Source organism: Penicillium hordei (assembly GCF_028827395.1).
Source record: "Penicillium hordei strain IBT 12815 chromosome Unknown utg000004l_segment0_segment0, whole genome shotgun sequence".
Classification (NCBI taxonomy): Eukaryota; Fungi; Ascomycota; class Eurotiomycetes; order Eurotiales; family Aspergillaceae; genus Penicillium; species Penicillium hordei.
This window is the reverse complement of record NW_026623145.1, coordinates 4,092,288-4,111,474: the sequence shown is the minus strand read 5'-3', so window position 1 is coordinate 4,111,474 and position 19,187 is coordinate 4,092,288. Positions and strand designations below refer to the sequence as shown.

General features: G+C 46.5%; 7 protein-coding genes across 7 annotated transcripts; 3 read left to right on the top strand and 4 right to left on the bottom strand.

The window, feature by feature from the left end:
* Positions 1 to 1,776: 1,776 nt before the first annotated feature.
* N7537_008716 (sugar porter family MFS transporter) lies at positions 1,777 to 3,486 on the bottom strand (the record flags this gene model as incomplete). Its single annotated transcript, XM_056899770.1, has 3 exons — positions 1,777 to 2,461; positions 2,514 to 3,250; positions 3,304 to 3,486. The coding sequence occupies 3 exons, from the start codon at positions 3,484 to 3,486 to the stop codon at positions 1,777 to 1,779; spliced, it is 1,605 nt and encodes a 534-aa protein (XP_056751846.1).
* A 2,333-nt stretch (positions 3,487 to 5,819) lies between these two features.
* Positions 5,820 to 7,754, bottom strand: N7537_008715 (flavin-containing monooxygenase; the record flags this gene model as incomplete). The annotated part of the gene is made up of 1 exon (XM_056899769.1): positions 5,820 to 7,754. The coding sequence occupies one exon, from the start codon at positions 7,752 to 7,754 to the stop codon at positions 5,820 to 5,822; it is 1,935 nt and encodes a 644-aa protein (XP_056751845.1).
* A 692-nt stretch (positions 7,755 to 8,446) lies between these two features.
* On the top strand, positions 8,447 to 9,654 carry N7537_008714 (uncharacterized protein; the record flags this gene model as incomplete). The annotated part of the gene is made up of 2 exons (XM_056899768.1): positions 8,447 to 8,770; positions 8,824 to 9,654. The coding sequence occupies 2 exons, from the start codon at positions 8,447 to 8,449 to the stop codon at positions 9,652 to 9,654; spliced, it is 1,155 nt and encodes a 384-aa protein (XP_056751844.1).
* A 256-nt stretch (positions 9,655 to 9,910) lies between these two features.
* On the bottom strand, positions 9,911 to 10,715 carry N7537_008713 (Chitin-binding domain 3; the record flags this gene model as incomplete). The annotated part of the gene is made up of 2 exons (XM_056899767.1): positions 9,911 to 10,555; positions 10,614 to 10,715. The coding sequence occupies 2 exons, from the start codon at positions 10,713 to 10,715 to the stop codon at positions 9,911 to 9,913; spliced, it is 747 nt and encodes a 248-aa protein (XP_056751843.1).
* Positions 10,716 to 12,378: 1,663 nt separating this feature from the next.
* N7537_008712 (uncharacterized protein) lies at positions 12,379 to 12,865 on the top strand (the record flags this gene model as incomplete). The annotated part of the gene is given in 4 exon segments (XM_056899766.1): positions 12,379 to 12,470; positions 12,484 to 12,598; positions 12,609 to 12,685; positions 12,706 to 12,865. 4 exon segments carry the CDS (start codon positions 12,379 to 12,381, stop codon positions 12,863 to 12,865), a joined length of 444 nt encoding a protein of 147 aa, XP_056751842.1.
* Positions 12,866 to 15,163: 2,298 nt separating this feature from the next.
* N7537_008711 (zinc-binding alcohol dehydrogenase family protein) lies at positions 15,164 to 16,353 on the bottom strand (the record flags this gene model as incomplete). Its single annotated transcript, XM_056899765.1, has 3 exons — positions 15,164 to 16,105; positions 16,164 to 16,183; positions 16,236 to 16,353. The coding sequence occupies 3 exons, from the start codon at positions 16,351 to 16,353 to the stop codon at positions 15,164 to 15,166; spliced, it is 1,080 nt and encodes a 359-aa protein (XP_056751841.1).
* A 1,424-nt stretch (positions 16,354 to 17,777) lies between these two features.
* Positions 17,778 to 18,591, top strand: N7537_008710 (alpha/beta hydrolase; the record flags this gene model as incomplete). The annotated part of the gene is made up of 2 exons (XM_056899764.1): positions 17,778 to 18,191; positions 18,250 to 18,591. The coding sequence occupies 2 exons, from the start codon at positions 17,778 to 17,780 to the stop codon at positions 18,589 to 18,591; spliced, it is 756 nt and encodes a 251-aa protein (XP_056751840.1).
* Between the last annotated feature and the right edge of the window lie 596 nt (positions 18,592 to 19,187).

Below are 19,187 nucleotides of genomic sequence, written 5' to 3'. Positions count from 1 at the left end.
AGGAAGTTGAGGATACCACAGCTGGGTGTCTTGGGGTGTTTTATATCTTCCTGATGCCTATCTGGAAATACCAAGGCGGAGCATGGCTAGATTCAGGATAGACCCGCTTGAGATAAACGATATTTTTATGAAGCTGACGAAGTATACGGGGTAGTCCTGCGCCTGCATTGGCAAATCAAATGCGGAACATTTCTCATCGAGATAGGGCATCTAGGTAACTGCAGGCCTCCGCAGTGGAGCTTCAACCATCCATTAATAACCTCGTCATAGTGCCAAGGCAGCCATTGCTTGCAATTGATAGGACATCGGTAGACTGTGAAAGCCCCGGAGGCTTGGTACAGCAGCAACTCTAACCACCTATGATGAATCCGCCGTCGATCATCCTGGAACTATTGTCCTGCCAAGAACAAACTAGCCATTGAGCGTTTCGACATTTGCCATGCGGGGAATTAAGGACGCGGCCCAAGGATGATATCTAGAACAAGTCTTTCGCTGTGTAGCACTAGACTGTGGCACTAGACCAAGTGATCGACTCTGATGACGAAGCCCCACTCATCCAATCCAGAACTGATCCATCTAGGGTCTGTAGATGTGGAAGGGGTCTTCAAACATAGAGGCATAACCGCCAGTTGACAAGCGAACGCTTATCTCGGCCAAGGACGTGGCTGGGTAGCGTATGCGTTCCCTGAATCGTCACGGATGGATTCAATGGCAGATGGTCGATAGGTCCCCTATACTCAGCCAGTAAATTTTTGAACAAGCCCGGTCCATTGAAACTGCAATGTAGCGGCTAGACGGGGCGCATGGAGTCTTAATCCTAACGTGCGTGGTAGTATACGTATTCGGTCTTGGCGGTCTCCGTCCCGAGGGGTGCCCTGCGAGATCAGTCAGCGGAGAATGGAGCCCCGGTGGCTTCCAAGGTTTGGCTGGATATTTGTGTCAACAATCAACAATAGACATGCCGCACTTCGAGGTTGGTCACCAGGAAAGACAAGGCACATGTGAAAGTATTTTCTTTATTAAGAGTGTATTTTCCCATTCAGTCTGTGTCCTGGAACAATATGACGTTGGGGTTTGCCAAGACGCTGAGATAAGTCGAGGAAAGGCCCGGGCCCGCAGGCTTGGCAATTGCTTGCTGTCCGGAAATCCTCCAATGTGATATTGGTGAATGTGGATTACAACCTTATGGGTAAAGAACACGAGTAATGTCTCGTCAGTTCTGGGGCTGTTTTGTGTGGTAGACATGCCCCCTGATGACTTCATGTTATCCTTCATGATGAATGTGCAATTCGTGTCCGACTTTGCTATCCCAAGGTTCTTTTTGGTGTGTTACACCGCTCGTAGAATTTCCTGTTTTCTTATTGGCTCCTCACTGTCACCACTTAACCTTGGAATTCTACCCCTTTCGTGTTGGACTTCATGTTCCCTAGGGCTGTTCCTCAACTGGGCAATTCTTTCGTTTTTCTACCGAGGATAACAATCATCAATATGATTGAGACTCTGCCCCAAATGTATGTGGGAATTTTTGGTATCAAGCATCGTGATAGTTAGCTAAATGGTTGGCTACAAGAATTAAAAAGGAAAATAGGGTCAAAAGCCATCTGGATTAAATTGATTATGTTACATGCATATTCGTGGATATCGGGGGCAAGGTCGCATGAAACCGTTAACTCATGATAGAGGTAATAATAGAAGCAAAGCCCGTTGAGAGTGGGCTAGAACTACGGAAAAAGACAGAGAACAAGAGAACCACCCTGACAAAACCTGTCCGATAGATTAGACTTCCTGCTGGGTCACGCTGGGTGCATGAGAAGCCTTCTCGTCCATTCCAATTTCGGCAGCAAAGGTGCTGTGAGGTTGCCACTTAGCGGAAGTGCGAGGAGTGGTCTCTTCCATCATCTTGTCAACCTGCTCCAGGGTAAGACCCTTGGTCTCGGGAATGAGGAAGTAGGTGTAGACAAAGGCGCAGGTGCACAGAGAGCCCCAGATGAAGAACACCTTAGCGCCAAGGTTACCCTTGTCGGCATCCGTCATGTAAGGAGTGATGACTGCGATGATGCAGTTCCAGAGCCAGTTGGAGGCGGTGGAGAGTGCCACGCCGCGGGACCGGATGGGCAGAGGGAAGATTTCACCGATAACGACCCAAGCGCCAGGGCCCCAGGTGCTGGCAAAGAAGGCGATGTAAATGCAAATGAAAGCGATCATTGCACTGACGGCCTTGGGGTTGCTGCCATCGGTGACACCAATAATGGCGACAATGAACTGACACACAATCATACCCAGGGCACCCCAAAGGAGCAAAGGACGACGTCCGTATCTCTCAATAGCGTAGAAGGAGAGTGGAGTGGAGAACACATTGACAATCGTGGTGATCATGCTGATCAGGAAGGGGTCATTAATGGTGCCAAGCTGCGTGAAGAAAGTGGTACCGAAGTAGAAAATGAAGTTGACACCAGTCCACCTATGGCTCGTTAGTTCATATTCAATAACAGTGAGAGCAGAGTGAGACATACTGTTGCATCATCTGCAGCGAGGTACCCAGAATAGTACGACGAAGGTTGCTGTTAGGGTGCCAAAGGCTGCCGCTGAAGCAGCTGAACCAAGTGCTAAAGTATCCACCCTGAGGGATTGCCATTTGTTCGTACTGGTTGTTGGCGTCGATCTCATTCAGCTCCATCTCGACAAAGTCCGAATTCTCGGGTTGTCCACGGATACGGGCCAACACAGTGCGAGCCTTATCCTTCTGACCCTTGCGGATGAAAAATCGAGGGGATTCGGGTAGCATGAACAATCCAAAGGCCAAGATGAGAGCCCAGAGCATCTGGAGGCCAACGGGGATCCGGTACGACCCACTGTCTGTACGGTTCTGGGTACCATAATTCACGCACGAGGCCAGCATTAAACCGATGGTAATGCAAAACTGGTAACCCGAGACAAGGGCACCGCGAACCTTGCGTGGTGCAATCTCAGACATGTAGAGAATGATGATAGCAGAGACAAATCCGATACCGAAACCAGAAATGAGACGACCGGCAACGAGAAGTCCAATGCTGGTAGAGGCGGTCTGCAACACGACACCAACGATGAAAATAGCACAGCCAGCAATGATTGTAATCCGACGACCGAACCAATCAGCCAGATCACCGGCGATGAGGGAACCAAAGAAGGTTCCAGCGGAGAGAATGGAGACGATGAGTGACTTTCGGGATGACGGGATGACGAATAGCTTAGGATCGGTAGTGGCAGGATCCTAGGCGCGGTTAGTGGGATCCTAGGAGCTTGTGGACAGACATTGACACTCACAAGACCTTCGAACTGCTGGATGAAGTACTTCATGCCGAGAACACCGTTGATGTAACCAGAGTCATAACCGAAGAAGATACCACCAAAGGCAGCAAAGGCACACATCAAATAGGCCTTGAATGTGACCGGGGCCTCGACACGCGTGGCGTCGACTGGCCCAGAGATGACCGCTCCACCAGGCATGGTAGCTAGTTGATGAGGGTAGATGTGTGTAAGAAATCCAGAAAGAGACAAAGTGAGATAATGTAAGATAAGAGGTGGATGGAAGAAGAGGAGAGGAAGGAGCTGGGGAAGGGGGAGAGGATTTATATTTTATATGTCAGGTCGTCCCCAGACTTCCTCCCCCCATGTTCCCGAAAAAAGAAAGAAAAAGCAAAACTACGAAAAATTATAATCTCATATAATCCATATTAGGCTTGGTCATTGTCGGCCTAAAATACAGGAAACCTAGAAATCGGCTGGAATGACTGTGTAGCTAAGTCGGCTCTGGAAATTTGACCACGCGATAGAAACGGCAAGTACAGAAAACCGGGGAAGTGCTCCATGACCCAAGCCGTAAAACTGTGAGACAAGATGATCTGATTGGTTAGAATCCCCAGAATTGATCCGCTGATACCTGTCTCATTACAAGAGAGTCAAAGTGAAAAAAACACCCCAAAACTCCATACATGTACAGTATGTAGGCGAGGAACATCTCGAACCAAACAGAGCCTCGGGTTGACAAACCGGAGATGCCCACTTTAGGATAGAGGGTCCGCGGGGAAATCAGCTCTAATTGGTTCCAATTCGACTGTGTACCACGTGAATACCTTTTTTTTTTTTTTTTTTTTGACTCTGACTCCTCCAGCCCACAACCCTAAGCATATCTTCTTCCCCAGTTTTTATTCCACTAGTACTTCCAGGGGTATATATATATAGCGTATTTGCTAATGAAAAAAAGGTGGCTCAATGATGAGTCTGGTGACCTGAAGGGAACTACAGTTCACGGTTAAACACTTCCAGATTAAAAACTACGACTCCGTATATTCACACCAAACACCAATGTCACATTGAGGGCAAGCCGTACAAAGCACAGACCTTGACGACGCCACAAAATCCCACTCTCCCCTTTACTCTAAGGGAAAAAAACTAGTCTTGGCGTAAGGCAAGCTGAGTACGGAGTTAGTACGGACAGGGTATACAGTAAGAATAATAATAGTAAATCAGTTTCATGACTGCTACCGTTCCACGGAGTGTATGTTGCTAGCCGTGTGTAGTAAAAAAAAAAAAAAAAAGTAATGAAAAGTCGATCAAAACTGTCAAGATGTAGATAGGGCTCGCAGTTCGGGCATTGCCGAGCCCACTAATGGGTCTCTCAGAAATACAAGATTTCGTCTGACAGAGATGGGCTTTCAAGGAATTTCTCCCACGGGAAAACCAGCCAGTTACACACGGGAGGCCCTAACCGCCTCAGCCATTCATCTCCTCATTATGTCTTGGCTATCACGTGAAGTCGAGTTTTTACAGTCTGCTGGACATCGCCACGAAATGAACGAGCGGACTATTGTCGGGAGAAGTTCGTGCTCGTTGTCTTGGCTACTTTGCGGCGCGACAACGCGCTTGAGCGTGGCATACTATTCGATGTCGGAAAATGCGACTCTACTAAACTTCTGAACCTTTCCCTTGTTACTTACCCAACTCTGGAGTGGCCAAATACCGCAAATGCTACCCCATGCCCCATCCACGGGTCTGCGCTCGGCTTACGGAGTACAAAGAGACCGATCCATGGGAAACTTGCCATATGGTCTCGGGTGACATGAGGGACCCGCATTGGCCATACTATAGGGATCTTAGGACCGAAGGTAGGGGAGCTGAGGAAACTGGGATTCCCGACCGAAAATCAAATGGGAAAATGGAGCGAGCCGAGGAAATCATCTCCGATGCCGGTGAACAATTTCCGTTAGAACGGAGTGTGATCCTTTTTGATGGGAAAATATTCATCGATACATGGCTCGGTAGTTTCCGAGTCAGATGTACTTTTGCGTTACTCCATCCTTATTCGGCATTGAGAACATGGAGAAGTCTCCGGATCCCCCCGGCTTTAGGTTAGTTTTTCTGGGGGAAAATACTACCCCGGGATTTGTCTAGAACGCTGGAATCTGCTCATCGGTGTGTAGACTTATTCCAAGGTTATATTATTCCCTGCCATAATCAATTTCCGAATTTCCGCTTTTGGATTTCAATACATGGCCTTGACTATGATTCGTGGCATCTCGTTTTGTTTATATTATTTCTCTGGTTTAACTGACACATTTAGTTTGACAGATCTTTGGAGTACCGTGGATTGGATCTGTACACATTGTCCTACGTTGTACGGCTAGGGTGTTCGGTTACACCTGCATCAATATTCTCCTCCATGGCTCCGTCCTATAGCAATAGGTACTAGGTAAATTTTTTATTCCAATAAAGCAATAACATCAATAACATTGAAACTAACAAGTCTTGTTATCAAAATGTGTGAATATGATCCCAAAAACCTACGCGTCATGTCGAGACTGAATGTCAAGTCCAGCTAACTCGCCTGTCTGTCGCCAATCCTCTATCTCCTTCACATAACTCTTAATCCCCTCTCCCCAGATACTGAAGTGTGCCGCTAGAAAAGCTTCAGGGCCGTCAAATTGGAGTCCCTCCCGATTGAAGTACCCTGGAGTGCAATCCAAAACACCTCCCAGTGCTCGCGCTCTCATCAAAACTTTGGAAGTCCATTCTCCTTCCGAGCGAGAGCTAGGCTCAATAGTAAACCCACAAACGGTGACATTTGGGTTTCGTTCCGAGGTTAACTTGCCGGCTTCCGAGATGATGTGGGCGACATGAACGGCAAGCTGATCGAGAACATAGACCTGGTTTGCTGACGCTCCTGTTTGATACGGCCCCGGAAAGAATAGGTTAGGAAATCCATTCGTCATTACTCCATGGAGTGAATCCAGCCCCTTCTGCCATTTTTCCTGGAGGACCTGGTCGTCACGTCCGGTGACAGTTAGATCCTCACGATCGGTACTGCCTCCAAGACTGTAGCCAGTCCCAAAAATGATGGCATCCAAATCATAGGCTTGGTCCTCTGCCAAGATCCCTCGATCTGTCACAGTCCGGATTCCCTTTCCATTAGTGTCCACTAGGGAAACGTTAGGTCGATTGAATGTTGTGAGAAAGTTGTCACTGAAGCACGGCCGTTTGCACCACCCGGGATACCAGGGCATCAAAGATCGGGAAGTCGCCTGATCGGTCACTGTCGCTTCCACGCGACGGCGGATCGCCTCTTGGCGACGTAAGTCCAATTGATGCATCCGCGTCAGATGGTCCGGGTCAAGACCAGAGGGACTCCCGATGAGTACACCGAAAGACTGCATTTTGGTCCAGCTATCATCGACAAGGTCTACATCTGGGAGAGGATTCTCGTTCGAGAGGAAGGCGTTGAAATTCTCCATGCGCTCTCGTTGCCACCCAGGGCCGGCTTCTTGAACCATTTTCGTCCACCAGGTGCGATCAGTGGAGTGGTTGTGACGCCAATCAACAGCAGACGGTGTGCGTTGAAATACAACCACTTTCTTTGCCCACTGGGCAAGGTGTGGGATCGCTTGGATAGCAGATGCACCCGTGCCGACAAATCCAATCGTCTTGTCTTGCACTCTATGCATGGTTGGGCTGCTTGGACTTCCTCCGGTATAATCATAGTCCCAGCGCGAAGTGTGGAAAACCTTCCCCTTGTAGGTCTCAAGGCCGTCCAATTTTGGGATTTTCGGGGAATTCAGCAACCCGGTAGCCAAGATAACAAAGTCAGATCGTATTGCGGTGGGTGACTGGCCATGTGGTGTGATATGGACTGTCCATTGACAATCCTGGTCATTCCAAGCCAACTTGTTGACCGCGGTCTGGAACAAAGCTCGTTCACTGAGATTCCATTGACCGGCAATGCGATTCGCGTGTTCTCTCAATTCAGGCCCGGTGACATACTTTTGCGACGGCATGTAATTCGTTTCCTCTAGCAACGGCATATAAGTATAACTTTCGACATCACATGCTAGGCCGGGATATTTATTCCACCACCACGTTCCCCCAAAACCACCTGCTGTATCCACAAAGAGGATCTCAGTCGCCCGAAGAAACCGCGACTGGAGTAGTCGCACTGCAAACAGCAGTCCTCCAAACCCAGCGCCGACAATGAGCACTCGAACCTTTCTCTGCTCGAGCAGATTGCTGTCTATCGCGACATTTCCGTTCGAATGGTGGTTGTTCATGGATTCATCGGTCAAGCCCACATATTGGGTTGGCCCGTCAGGGCGCAGGCGTTTCTTGCGTTCCACATCATACCGATCTTGTGTCTTCTGCAGATCGTGCTCGCTCGTCTTGGCTATATTGGTGGTAGGCTGGTCAAGACTAGGAGCCTCTAGGCTAGCAATGTAATTGTCTGGCATCATGGCGAAGTGAGAAATAACCCCTGCATTCAAATGAGCAAGCCGAATAGGAGTTTATAAATGCCATCGTGAATTGTGTTAGCTGTACAATGAGATACATGGTGTTAGCAAATCGTTTGTGCTCTATGTGGTATTTCCAACAATTCAGCATAAACAGAGAACAAACAGAGAGCAAACAGCAAAAAAGAGCAAACAGTGAAAGAGAAGTGTTGTTGTCCAAACGGTGAAACACATCTAAGCTGTACTCCGTAGATTCCAAAAGCAAGGGATCGGACCCTCGTGCATATTAGAATGGGGTCAACTAGTTACTTCGTCCTCTACTTATCTTCGGACTCACCGTAATAGGCCGTAGAAACAGGCCGTAATTGGCCGGAGCGAGGGCTAGTAGGTCCCGTTTGGGCTTGGCAGCCCTATTTTCGAGCTTGGCATTTCCTACTTAGTCCATAGGCGGGAACATTAGACGAGACGACGAATTTGACACCAAAACAGGTAAAGAGAACATAATTTATGCAAAGTTTTCTAAGAATATGATTGGACTTATTCGAGCCCCATGTCAGCACTAAAATCCCGTGTGAACCCTGTGGCTCCAGCCTCATGGCGCCCTGGTGTACCTTATAATATAAGTAGCCCTTCTTTCAGGCACACTATATTGGTGGAAAGGAATTATTTATCGCACCAAGAAAATTGCTAGTATGAGTCTCTCATCCCGTGCACTGTTAGCTCTAGCAGCGCTTTCTTCTCTATCTCTTGCTAAGGAAGTCGGTTATTTTGAGTCGTCCTCCTGCGCCGATCCCAAAGGGTTCGCAACCTGCTACGAGAATGTAGATACCAACTACTCAAACTGCGTAAACAACAATTGCGCAGGGGGAGGTGAAGCCTGCTCCAAATCATGCGGTGGAAGCACGTCCTGCATGAACCAGAAATGTCCTGGCCTGGGAATCGACTGCGTCAAGGCCTGTGAATGTGAAAGGTCCGCTCTCCAGATCGATTGCGCAGGCCAGAGTTGTTGGAACCGGGTAAGAGACCCTTGGCAATTCATATAGATCCAAACTCTGACACAATATCTCAGGTCTACTCTTGCGAGTACCAAAATACAGTCTTGGACTTCCTCTCCGTCTGTATCAGCCCCAACCGGGATGGGTTACCGTATTGGCTGACTCCGGATGATGCCCCTGATTCCTGTTCCTGCAACATGGGAAAAATGGAGAAAAAAGAATATCTGATCTCCAATCAAATAACCGCGTGCTCGAATAACCGTACAAATATCGAGGGCATGACCGATACCGATGCGATGATTGAGTACGGACATGCGTGCCTATGCTGTGGATACAGTGCTATTATCTCTGCGTATGATTCTATCCTGGAGCTTAACGAAGTTAGTCTTCTGTTGTTAATGATGTTATCTAGTATCTGGGACACCTGCCCCGACATCAAACCCTCCTTACTAGGTGCAGAAGACTGGTTTGCTGGAGCTCTCACCCCCGGCCATTGGGAAGAGTGCGGGCCATACCTTGAGAAGTACGATTGCGGCGGCGATTTAGGCTATGCTCGTGCCGATGCCGGTGGTAACACCAAATTCTACCATCCTAGCAGCATGCCGAGCAATGGCACGAAAACAATGTCTAATGTGGGTGGTGTTGTCTCCACCCCTGTGAGTGGTGATACTTTCACATGGACATTTGGGACAGCATTGGAGCACGTTGTCACTGTGTCTTCGGCAGACGCTACTGTCACTGGCACAAAGACTACTGGTGGGAGCGGTAGGAGCGATGTTACTGCAACGAGTAGCACGACTGGTACGGCAGAGAGTGACGCAAAGCCTGGGATAGGTTCTTCTTTGACCGTTCCCTCTTGGACCATCGCTGGAAGTGTTGGTGTCTTGATACTATCGACTTTGTGAGGATCTAAGGTTTGTATATGTATGAATATATGAGTGAAATAAATCGACACTTCTGCGTGCTTTCTAATAAGCCAATATTCTTAGATTGCTGCAACTCAGTATATACATGTACAGGAGCCCCGAAGTTATGCTTCGTATGACATGCGTTAAACGATCCAATCTTTCTTGGCTTTGGTAGTTCTTATCCTTGCCTCGTCAAGATCCATTCCTCTCTGTTATGAATACCATTGTAGGTACTAGGTAATCGGCAATCCCCCTACTGGATAGCAATGTCGGAACAGGAGAGATAGATCTGACCAGTTTGGAAGGAGTTCCACTTCCAGGAGAGCAAGGTGTGGTTCGAGACGTAATCCGGAATCTTAATCTTCTTGGTGACAGTGTAACCGCCGGCGATTGTTGTCTTGCAGGAGTTAAGCTCAGCATTGTCAACACCTTGACACTTGGTATCATCGAAGCCGTTGCAGGTGAACCAGTCATTACGGTGACAAGCTTCATCCTCACCACAATCGGCACTATAGCCGCAGGTCTGTCCATCGACGCTGGTACATTCAAGAAGACCTTTGTCAAAGCAGGCCTCGGCTGTCTTCTTCTCCGCCTCGGTTGGCAGGTAATCCGGATCCAGGAATTTGTCCACGATGTCTTGATCTTGGCAGATACGGTAGCTGAACATGCCACCGTGATCACCGTTGTGGTCAACACACCACACAACGTCAATGACATCACCAGGTGCGTAAGTCTTGACCACCTTTTTGCCCCAGTCACTGCCGGGTTGGTTGTAGTCGACGCTCACACGGGAATTGTATCCGCAGGGTCCGCTACGGCCAACTGGGGCCACGTCGAGATCGGGCCAAGAGGAAACCGGCTCGAGGATGGTGCACTCGGGACATGTGTCAACTCCAGCCTAAATATTGTCAGTCAAAAGAACATATTTGATGCTCAGTTTATCCAAAAAAGCTAACCTCAAATCCGAGCTTGGTTCGACTGTCCGGGGTGACAAGGTAGCCATGTCCGGCAACAATGGTAGACAATGAGCCAACAAGCACAACTGCGGCAGACTTCATGATGTTGAGGGAATATGTAGTTTGTTTGAAGGAAAGTGAATGATTGGAATCGGATACAGACCTAACTAAGTGTTGGGGAAATGCCCTTTTATATTCGCATAACTCGCTATTTTGTACTTCACCTATCTCGGGGTTAGGTTATTGCTGTACAAGACCTGATCCTGCATTTTTACAGGGTGCGGACAAGAAGTCCAATCATGAAGAGTTGTTTTAATGGATAGAACACTCCGTGAAGAGTCTAGCTCGGCTGGGGCTTTATAGAGATGATCAGCGTTGACGAGACCAAATGGAGAACCGGTGACACGGGTTGTCAAAGAAATGATCAAATGATTGGACTATCCATCACGGTGAAATTTGATATTGCTATGCAGGATTACCTCGCAACGCCTTTAAGGAAATTCCGAGCTTGGCAGTCGGGTGGCTAAAAGATACGACGGCCGATATAATTCCGCCAATTAACAACTTTCAGGCCCAGAAGGTTAGATTGAAGTGCACAAGTGCAACAAGCATAATTTTATGAATGTCTCTACAAGTACCAAATCGTATACATCATACGGGATAGTCGAATTTTCCTCGAATTTTGCTGCATTGCAGCTTGGCTTTGGAATAGACCTTTTGTTCCTATACCATACACTTCATTTAACTGAAACGCTTAGCTTGGCCGTGGGAATGGTGGCTGCGGGGTATACCAGCCTTTTCAACCTTTTTTACGCCATGGCGCTCGGAACAAAAAGATCGCCAGTGCATCTCGGCTTTACAGGGTTCCCGACTATTGCCCGACGACTCATTGTGTGCGTTTTAGATAAGTCCGAAAGTCCGATGTACCCCTGATTACATGCTGCAAATGTGCCCCCGGAAAGTATATAACCTAAAATATTATTTTCGAGTCTACAAAAAGGCTGTAAAGAGAGGAATACAGTTGTTTATTGGAAGAGACAAGCTTCCAGGACTATCTGGGTAGCTACAAAGATAACTATCCTGTGCTACTGTCCTGACACCTCAGGCATCAATTTCGACAGTTTCACCTAATATGTATTGTCTGTCAGGGCTATAATCTTGTCCTTTTACTACACAATAATGGTGCAAATACATTTAAAAATATGAGTAAGCTATCCCCAGGAGCTTTGGGGTTTTCTAGGGGCCAATTACTGGAGGGGTGCATCTCCAAGAGGTTGTTGATAAGGAAGGCGGGTGTCTCCCAGGAACCAGTCAATAAACACAGTCAATAAATCTAAAAGCAAGTTTGTTTAGCTCAGGGATATTGAAGAATCTTGGCAGGTTTTGTCTACAGCTCATATTGATCTAAGTTCTAGATCAATAGGGAATTGGTGAATGTTCACTGTGCCTAATCGCCTACTGGGAATTAGAGGCGGCTTTTCCACAGTTTATAGCCTAAAATATACTTTAAGACTCTAGAATTAGACTTACTAAAAAGTAGAACTAAGAAATAAGGAAATAAGTACTTTTATAGTTATAGGCTATTAGCTGAGGAGTAGCATTAGCTGAGGAGTAGCTTGTGACAGAAAGCTGGTGTACGAACAATGGATGACCAATGTTGACAACTCTAACTAAAATGGCAAAACTCGCTAACTAACTCTCGCAATAGCGACGAAACTTTCGCCACCATCATTGCGGAGAGTACTAGCATCCGTCTCGAGTAAACATGCAGCGATCTAGGAGAAATACCGTGATTAATGCAAATGTTTCGTCTACGGAACGAACATCGAAGCGTACTACTAAGGTACCGTGTCTGAGGTGAGTTTGAGAGGACTCAGACATGTATACTCGTGGCCGGCGGGATTCTGAGAGATTATAGCATCGAAGGCTACAATTACGACTGGCATAGCAAGCCTATCGCTACCGAGCCAGGAGACAGCAACCTTGTATTTGCAGTATCGACTTAAACATCTGCAGACACAGATTCAGAACCTACATCGGACGTTCCAAGCATACAACCATCAGATAGAAAGGTCCGGTGTATTATCTTTAGATCCGGCTCTCGAAGGGAATCTGTAACGATTACGTATACGCAGTTTCTTGAATTTTCTGATGCTACAAATTCAAGTAACGACGGCAGCAGTGCAATTCAAATGAATGAAATCGCATCAACTATGACTCAAGCGAGGAAACAGCGGAAGCACTCGCAGTAGCTAGAAGATGATTTTGAGTCGGCCACATCAAGACTAGTCGATGGTGGCCTCCATCTAGCTCATCCGATATCCTCGTTTAACAGTGTCGACCGCGAAGAAAACAACCCACGTGGCAAAACATGAGCCTAAAGTTATTCATCATTACCAACACCTACCCTGCATATTGTGAATAGTTTAGAACTAGTGCTATACGCTGTAGATGAGAGTGCTTTTTTTAATATTCTGAGCTGCTCACATCTCCTATCTTCTTTCACTGCCCCCTTCCGCGAGACATCTTTTGAAAGCCGGTTGAATCGAGCTTATCTGGAAAACGGATATAACTTGTTAGTAGATCCGACCTCCGATCCAGACAATGTGAGCCGGGTATTCAGGCTCCTATTGACTTCGTCAACCCGGGATTCCATAGTCCAATAGGTGAAATGACTTCTAGAAGGTGGCTTAGACGAAGCCCTAGAGTTGTGGGATATGCCTTTCTACGTGCTAGGGGGCGCGGGGACTCACTATCCTCGAAGGGATCATATAGGAAAACCTATCCTTCCTCCGAATGCCTTGCTGATAAGTAAAGTCATTGGTGCTTTTGTACATCAAAGGACAGAGCCACAATCCTTCCAGAGCGACTATGACCTTCTAGCCGACCTTGGCCTCAATGGTCAGTGGCTTGATTTATATGACGTGGAAGGTTATCTTAAGGAGAAAGGTTATCTTCTTAAGTGCCGATACTACATTTTGCAGCGTTCCCGCACGTGCATCCTTAATAAAATTCCGGTCTTCCGACATAATAGGTACCAATGCTCAACAAGTCATAGGCATAGACAAATCAACCCTAGGACATATGAATCCTCATAATACGGATCTTATAGAACTGCAGTCGAGAGGATGGGGACCAGACATATAGGTATTTGTCGGTTTTACCACCATTCATCAACGTATAAATGACTGACTAATGTCGAAAATCGGCGCAGGATGTAGATTCTTTTCGAAATTATACCGATCCAAGCGGTTCTTGGGTCCTGGATGTAGGACTATTCATTGATCGTATGCACTTATTGAACCTAGATTGGTTGGTATTGCCCTCTGACAAGAACATATCTCATTCAGTCCGGCATTTACCTCGGTCGCTGCCCTGCGTTTCGCCGAGAAGACGTCGAGCATACATTCCGCCTCGCATTGGGTAAAAACTTCTCGGACTCTTCGATGTGATGTGTTCATATTCCCAAAGATAAGCCTATGCATACGGGATGTGCGCATTTCAAGCTTGCTGCATACCTAGACCTCTGTATAGCCCATAAAGCCCATAGCCCAACCCCACCCAACCCACCAATGGGTTGGGCTTTAGGCCCACCCTTCGAGCCTATAGGGCCTATTGGAGCCTATAATAGGCCCTTATTATTAACCAAACAATACAAATATACCAATTCATTATAGCTATATAATTAATATATTTTTTCCTATTCTTTAGGGGTATTAGTAAAGCGGTAGCGGTAGCGGCAACGGTAGTAAAGGCGGTAAAGGCGAAGGATAGACGAAGTATAAAGGAGAGTAGAAGTAAATATTAAGAGAGAGAAAGGTAGGTTAGAAGATATAAATAAGAATTAAAATTGATTTTTATAAAGCTTTACTTTTTTATAAGGTACTTATTTTTATTAGGGGTTTATATAGTAAGTAGAGGTACTATAAGTATTACTACAATTGACTATAGAAAGTTATATCAATCCTCTATAGATAATATATATCTCTTTATACTGATACTTAGTAATTCCTTCTAGGTACGAATTTATAGTTAAATTGGATCTTTTTAGGGTTATTTTGTATGAAACCTAGTATTATAATACTAAAACCAGTATAAAATCCACTTAATTCCTACTTCTTACTATGATAATATAATAATACTGAAGATATAGGTTGGTACCTACGTAAAATATAGTCATTAATCATCTACTTTATATATACTAAGACTGTATTTGTGCACAGAAATGGGCTTTTGATGGGCTTTGATAGGCCCCTATTAATGGGCTGTGGGTTGGGCTTTGGGCCGGGGGTCTGGGCCCATTGATGGGCTATGCAGAGGTCTATGCATACCTACCAGTCTCCAGCTAGTCTGTGCTGACGGCTAATTCAGACCATTTATTTGTCACTATAACATACTATTTGTTCTCAATGCATTCCGCGTGGAACCTGGAGATACCTGGAATGGTGTTTATTACATGTGACAGTTTGACATTAGTTTAAGAAACTTATGATAGCACGACGTGCGATGGCAAATGTGCTAACTGATAAACAAGGTTGCGAAAGTATTTATCATTCGAGAATGGAGTCCCTATGATAGGGATGCACATGAGTCTTAGTTACCGCTCTACCATCACGGTAGTCGTCCAGCAGGTTGTTGACTTTCATCGCGTCAAGTCCGTCAATAACTTCAAAGTCTAACGGCTTCAGCTCGCCATTTTCGATCCAGCCTGGCAACCCCCTCCAGAACTTGGCAGCCAGCTCTGGGTGCAGGTCACTAACTCCGAGAACTTGGTTCTTCTTGAAACCAGCGGTCTTTGTAGCTGCAATTGCTGAATCAACCTCTCCACGCACCAGTGTTACCAAAGACCCTTTCTTCGTGGTCGATAGAAGCGAGAGCGCCAGCCGGTGGCTGACACCACCCGAGTAAGCACCGTTTACCGTGTCAAAGGCGTATAACAATTCATCGCCAACTATCGCAAGTATCTGATCTTCCACATCCGTTGCCTCCCGATCTATGATATGAGTAGCACCAAAGTCACGGAGTGATTGGCCCCCATCGCTGCGGACCTTGGCTGTTGCAATAATCTTCCCAAAGCCTACGAGACGAGAGAACTGAAGTGCAAATTTTCCACTATTGGAGCCGCCTCCAATGATGACAATCGCTTCATTCGCGTAGTCCAAATCGTGGCCTAGGAACTTTGGTGCCAAATCCAATCCCGACGAACTGAACAGGGCGATAAAACTCGCAATAGCATTGACAGGGAATGTCGCTGCCTTATCAAAGCTAATATGGTGTGGTATGGGAGCAGCAAAATTTGCGTCGAGGATGCAGAACTGCTGCAAGCCAGCTTGATCAGGACCACCCGATAGGACATTAGACTGCCCAACGATGCGATCTCCAACGGAGAACCTTTGGACGTCTAGTCCTATCTTCTCGACAATACCGCTGATGTCATTTGCCAGGATCGCATGAGGCAAGTACTTCTCCACAAGTATACCTCGATCTCGACCCTACAAGGGATTAGAATGGACAAAAAGTCGATTGTTCGATAAGTATTCTCCACAATACCTTTTGGTCATGAGGATTAACTATGAGCTGTTAGCTTTTCTTTCACACAAATAAATTATCAACGGATCATACTTCCGGCTGTGATGATCCTCACAAGAACTTGGTTCCCATTTGGCTCAGGGATAGGTCGCCTGTCTAGTACCAGTGGCCTTTGGATCTCTTTGAGGATTAATGCTTGCTGCTTATCCATTTCGTATAAAAAGCTCGTTTGTCCCGCTGGGTTGTAGAAGGGAATTGAAAATATTAAGGAAAGTAGACAGAGGATGAGCAGACAACCCATTGATCTATGGCGAACAAGCATACGTAACTGAGTCGCCCTAACTAATTTAAGGAAACCATTAATCAGCCGAAAATGTGGGTATTTCTAATCAGACCTCTGACCTCGGCCAAGAACCGGTATGATCACTCATCTTCGTAGGGGAACCTTATCCCATCGTGAACTATAGTAGCTACTTTGACTAGTCAAAGTCTAACAGGATCAGCCACTAGTTGGAACAGGTTCAAATGTTTGACAAGCTGTCCCACTATCGAATGCCAAGTCCGGATGCATGGTAGAAACCAAGCATTATACCGGAAACATCATATGACATTGGGTACCAGGCATACCATACAAAAGTGCTTACTACAGTTAGTCATCAATGTCCGCACAGATTGTTGAAATAGTTAACTAGTTAAGTTAGTTAGCCCGATTCGGCCGTGGGTACGGCAGACGACCTCAAGTAGGAGTAAAAAATGGCATAATCAAAAGTTGATATTAAGTTCACCGCTTCTACATATCACCCACACTATAATGTACGCCAACCTTTTATTGGGGGACGTCAGGGGCTAAACCTGAAGGGAAAAGGAGAATCCTAACACTTAACACCCGCCTCTCGAGTCCTCATTCATAATCGCGGTTTCCTGGATTCCGGATCCACACAAGTCTTAACAAGTTACAACCTGATATAGTCTGCGACAAGAGTCTAGACTTTGGGGGAAAGAGTGCGTTCCGCAGCGAATACTGAGGGTCTGAGACGGGAGAGAAGAGAAAAAGGAAAAGTGCTGGAGCTGTGGTGCCTGCTTTCTATCCTTCGGTTTCCACCCATCAGATCGCTCAAAACTAATCGGTCTGTCTCTATATAGATTCCCAGCGTCAACAGTCATTCAAAGGTGCGGGAAGGAAACGTCCTCCACCTTGCAGCACAGTCTGGGTACCTACCTATCTTGTTCGCAGGGTTGAATGTAGAGAACACAGGGAGGGAAAGTTTTGAATAACAAGATCTACCCTATTTTTTTACGTCATATGGCGGAACTTGAAAAATACACTTCGCAAATAAATAAAATATAGACCCATTTTACCGGTATTCTTTTTTCCAGCGGAGAATCGGCTCAACGTCAACCTGATCGGAAATCAAAAGAAGAGCCTCGGCTGTGATTAGTAAACTTATTTGTTATGTTCAAATGCCCGGAGAGGAGGCGTCAAATGGGTAAAAGGTCTCCTTGGCTTTCTGTATTACAAAGCAATCAGGCTTCCTCGTCATATAAGGTGCATTTCACATTTTGTGTCTCAGTTGTCGAGATCTTGCCACTGGCCGGCCTCGAAGACACATGCCATCTACAACGTCCTAAACAACGATGTCTCTCTCGAAACCAACCATCCTTCTTATCCCCGGAGCCTGGCATCGGGGCAGCACTTTTGAACCAGTAGCAGCACTCCTACGGACACAGGGATATCCTGTGGAGACGCTTACACTATTGTCTGTCGGTGGTCCAACATCAACAACAGTCGCCGATGATGCCGCCCACATCCAGAAAAGATATTTAGACGACCTGATCTCCCAAGGGAAAGAGGTGGTTGTGGTCATGCACTCTTACGGCGGTATCCCTGGCACAGAATCCGTCAAGGGCCGCACACGCAGAGACATAGCTGCACAGGGTAGGAAGGGTGGAGTAATTGCTCTCGTATATATGGCAGCATTCCTCATATCTGCGGGCCAATCCCTCGATTCGTCTATTCCAGACGGAGCAGCTTCAATCATGACCTTTGAAGTAAGTTAGGCTGGAGGTACCATTGACTAGAGGATAACTGACATTTCGAAATTCATAGGGCGAGAAGTCATACTGCATCGATCCGATTCCCAAGTTCTATAATGATCTTGACGAACACACGGCTAAAAAGTATGCTACTGAATTGGTTTATCACGCCAAACCGAGCTTCTTCACTCCACTCAACTATGAGGCTTATCGTGATGTGCCGACTACGTATCTCTTTTGCGAGAAAGATGCACGCTTTCCTTTGGCTATGCAGCAGGCTATGGCAGCTATGCCCGGTGACGGGCTAGTGCGGACACGTACTTGTGCTGGAAGCCACTCGGCTATGCTCAGTATACCGCGGGCTGTTGCTGATGTGATACAGTCCGCTGCGAGTGACGTAGAGGTTGTAAATTAGATTGAACATTGATTACGAGATCAGCGGGCTTCGGTTTCATCCGTGGTAGGGACGCAGTTGGTGCAATCAATCAATCAATCAATCAATCAATCAATCAATCAATCAATCAATCAATCAATCAATCAATCAATCAATCAATCAATCAAAGTTCAATTAACCTGTTGCAGTCTAACTAGTTGCGTATGACTATGCAGGCGCTTCATCCAACTGAAGCAAGAACTCGAAGCCAAACGCCGAGCTGGAACCACATATAGTGCTTCCAGAGAGTATATAGATGCCAATTCGTAAAAGAATGCGGAATCAGCCCATTCCTGTAACCCGTAAAACCCGCAAATCCCCCTAACCCATATATAAGAAATAACATATAATGACTGCATGGAGTGTACCCTCCACCTTCCATCTCTCAATTCTCTCACTTCTCTCTCACTTCTCTCTCTGTAGACCCCCTCCTGCCTCAGTTTCACTTGATGGTGATGTTGCCTTGGCCGGTTGATTGGCATATTGGTCGACTCTAGCTGAGTTTCTCGTTTCACAGCATTATCTGTCGTTATTGGCTAATACCCATCGTCTTCTTTACCTAGATCTATTGCCGCGAG